Source organism: Atta cephalotes (genome assembly GCF_000143395.1).
Source record: "Atta cephalotes unplaced genomic scaffold scaffold00079, whole genome shotgun sequence".
NCBI lineage: Eukaryota > Metazoa > Arthropoda > Insecta > Hymenoptera > Formicidae > Atta > Atta cephalotes.
Window position 1 is genome coordinate 570,913 of NW_012130143.1, and position 2,975 is coordinate 573,887.

General features: G+C 35.7%; 1 protein-coding gene across 1 annotated transcript in view; it reads left to right on the forward strand.

Moving 5' to 3' along the window:
* The first annotated feature begins 2,269 nt into the window (after window positions 1–2,269).
* LOC105624450 (phospholipase A-2-activating protein) overlaps window positions 2,270–2,975 on the forward strand; it is a 7,055-nt gene continuing 6,349 nt past the window's right edge. The window contains exons 1-2 of the mRNA XM_012205811.1: window positions 2,270–2,303; window positions 2,674–2,818. Of these exons, the coding sequence (XP_012061201.1) occupies window positions 2,270–2,303; window positions 2,674–2,818 (179 nt within the window). The remainder of the gene's footprint in view (window positions 2,304–2,673; window positions 2,819–2,975) is intronic.

Sequence of the window (2,975 nt, forward strand, 5' to 3'; positions counted from 1 at the left end):
ATATATATATATATATATATATATATGTATATATACTTTTTAAAAAAAAAAGTTAAATGATGATCTAGAAATAGGACGAGATATAATTTCTTTGCATCAAATAGAGATTTTTAATAAAATAAAATTTCTTGAACACAATTTTTATTGGTAATTCTTATTAATATAATTTTATAAATACAAAATTTTAATTAATAGTCGCAGAAATTTTACGACTTCAAAAAAGTACACGTTCTGTCCCACACAGTATGAAATATTTACGTAAACAGTTTTTTAAAAATATTTTAATAAAATATTTTAGAAATATTTGGTAAATATTTGTAAAATGTTTTAAAAATGGCACATTAAATTTTGTTTCACAAAAATATTACAGAAATGTTGTACAAATATTGTAAGAAAAGAAAATTTTCAAAAACTCTGATTTTCTTATATTCATATTTTAGAAATAGTTCAAATCCTATAATGAAATATTTTGGAAATATATTTGAAATATTTTATGCTATGTAGGCTTTTGAAAAAGTACGACTGATAACCCTATTCATAGGACATGTCCAGGATATCTCTATGATAAAGTATAGGTTGTATGAGATTACTTACCTTTTAGCGTTGCAGTAATCACCTTACCTTGCAATTCCGATACCTTGCAGCTTCGCCACACCGCCATGATGTTCTTTAAGAGGACGACGAGATAATGAAATGATTATCCGATTCTCTCATAGTGGTTCTCCAACCAAAGATTTGCTGCTAATATCCGGCTTACGACGATGCGAAATCACGCTGCAATCGCAAAGTTCCTTACACTCTCGTAATCCGAATTGGCACTCGCGACAGAATACTTGCAAATAAACGCGAATAGCGGCAACTTCGCGTCGATACTCAAACCATCGTGCCGCGAAAAATTACATACGAAATGAATTATCTTAAAAAAACAGTTTGTCGTCGCGCACTTATGCATTACCTTATTGTTCGTTCATTACATTTCCAATTGTGTCATCATCATGTGTATTTTTTAAATTAAATAATGAAAGACTCGAGACAACGCGACAACAATTGTCAAAATTTCGCGCCAAAATATTGAAGTCATTACAATATCGATTACCAAATTACACGAAATCAATTATCTTCAAAAAACAGTTTATTATCGCATGTCGTTTCGTTAGTCCAATGCATTTCCAATTGTATCGACATTATGTACATTTTTTTAAACAAAGACTCGAGACACGACGGCAACTTTCCGCCAAAATGTCCGAGCAATTATGATATCGAATATATTGAACGTCAAATCAAATCTTTGAAAATTAGCTTATCATCACTTAAGCATTATCTCTTGCTATGTTTCAAAATTCACGCGCTGAAAATCTATAGTTTATATTACATTATACATTTTCAGCACTGGCAATGAATTTTGGAATAATAACCTCCGTATATTGTCTCAATATTTATCATTGTCCTGTTGACATTCGCATCGACTGTTGCGAAATTTTCAAATAAAAGTCGCGGTATGATATAGCGACAACTTCGCGTCGATGCTCGAACTAGTTGCGTCATGAAAGTCTATTACGCGCACAGCGAAATTTTAAAATTGTTTTCAAAAAACATATGCACTTATACGTTGTCCCGTTATCCGTCCAACATTACACTGAACGCTTTCGGCATCACTTTCCTGCGCATTCAAATTTTTTATATTTTTATATGTATAATTCAAAGTCAAAGAACGCATATTGATCGCAATAAATAATCTGCTGAACGCAGCCATTGATATTTTTCAGATATTTTTACCGAAATCCTCAATTCGATTCCTCTTTGGTGAGCAAATATCTCCTTGAAAATAGAGACTTTTGTAGACCAAAGCGGAAATGAATTGAATGCAGTCAAATGTATTTTCAATAGAAATTAGATCATTTTCGCAAATATTATACTTTGTCGTTAGACCATATCAAGAATCGATTGTGTAAATTCACTAGTTATTGACTAATTAAAATTTAACTTATAAATATTCATTGAATTTGCTCACTTTTGTAATTTTCACCTCGTTTCGAGACACACAATCGACCTCAGTACGAAGAGCAATTCGCCTCATATAACATCTTAGAGTCTAAATTATGCTCAATATTATACCTCGAAGATATCCTTGTAAGGATATCTTCTTTGATTCTCGGGATGTACTTCTTATACAAGCGCGACGTGATTTTTCGACGTGATGCGAAAGCACAGCGAAACATAGAGAAGCGCGCAGAAGTGCAGAATTAGCTTCGAACAACGCGATCCTAAAATGACGATTGCGCGTGCGCCTCACAACGGATTCCGCTATGCGCAACTTTTCTTCCGTTTCCACGCATCGATGAAAATTCACTGAAAAATCCACGAGCGAACATAACACGACAGAGACGAAACATTTAATTCTTAAAAGAATTTATTGTTTTGAGATTCGAAAGCAAAAGCGCAATCCCGAATTAAGCACTGCAATCTGTACGATGTGCACATGCGCAACTCGAAGTTGGATTGCGTTTGTCATCGCAGCCGATCGCACCGATCGCAGCGCAGTGGAGTGGACTGTGAACTGTGGAGTTCGGTGGAGCTCGCGCCGAGACGAGCTGCTCCAACCTGCTCGTGGTTCGTGTTAGGTTGTATAAATTCGCAAAATTTATTGAAATTGATTCCAAAGAAAACCAACAGGTACTACCATGGACAAACCGCCGTACAAGCTCAGTAGTGTGCTGCTTGGTCACAGCGCGGATGTGAGAGCGGTGGCGACTTTCCTTGACGGCACCATCGTTTCAGTCTCCCGAGACAAGACAGCGCGTGTATGGAAACCAACCGGGTTGGTATGCATGTAGATTCTCCGACGGAAACACGCATGAGTGATCTAAGTTTTTCAGCCTCTTCTTGTGTAGTTTTCAATCCTTTTTAGCCTTTGAGAGAGAGAGAGAGAGAGAGAGAGAGAGAGAGAGAGAGAGAGACACGTCGTTCTCTGTGTA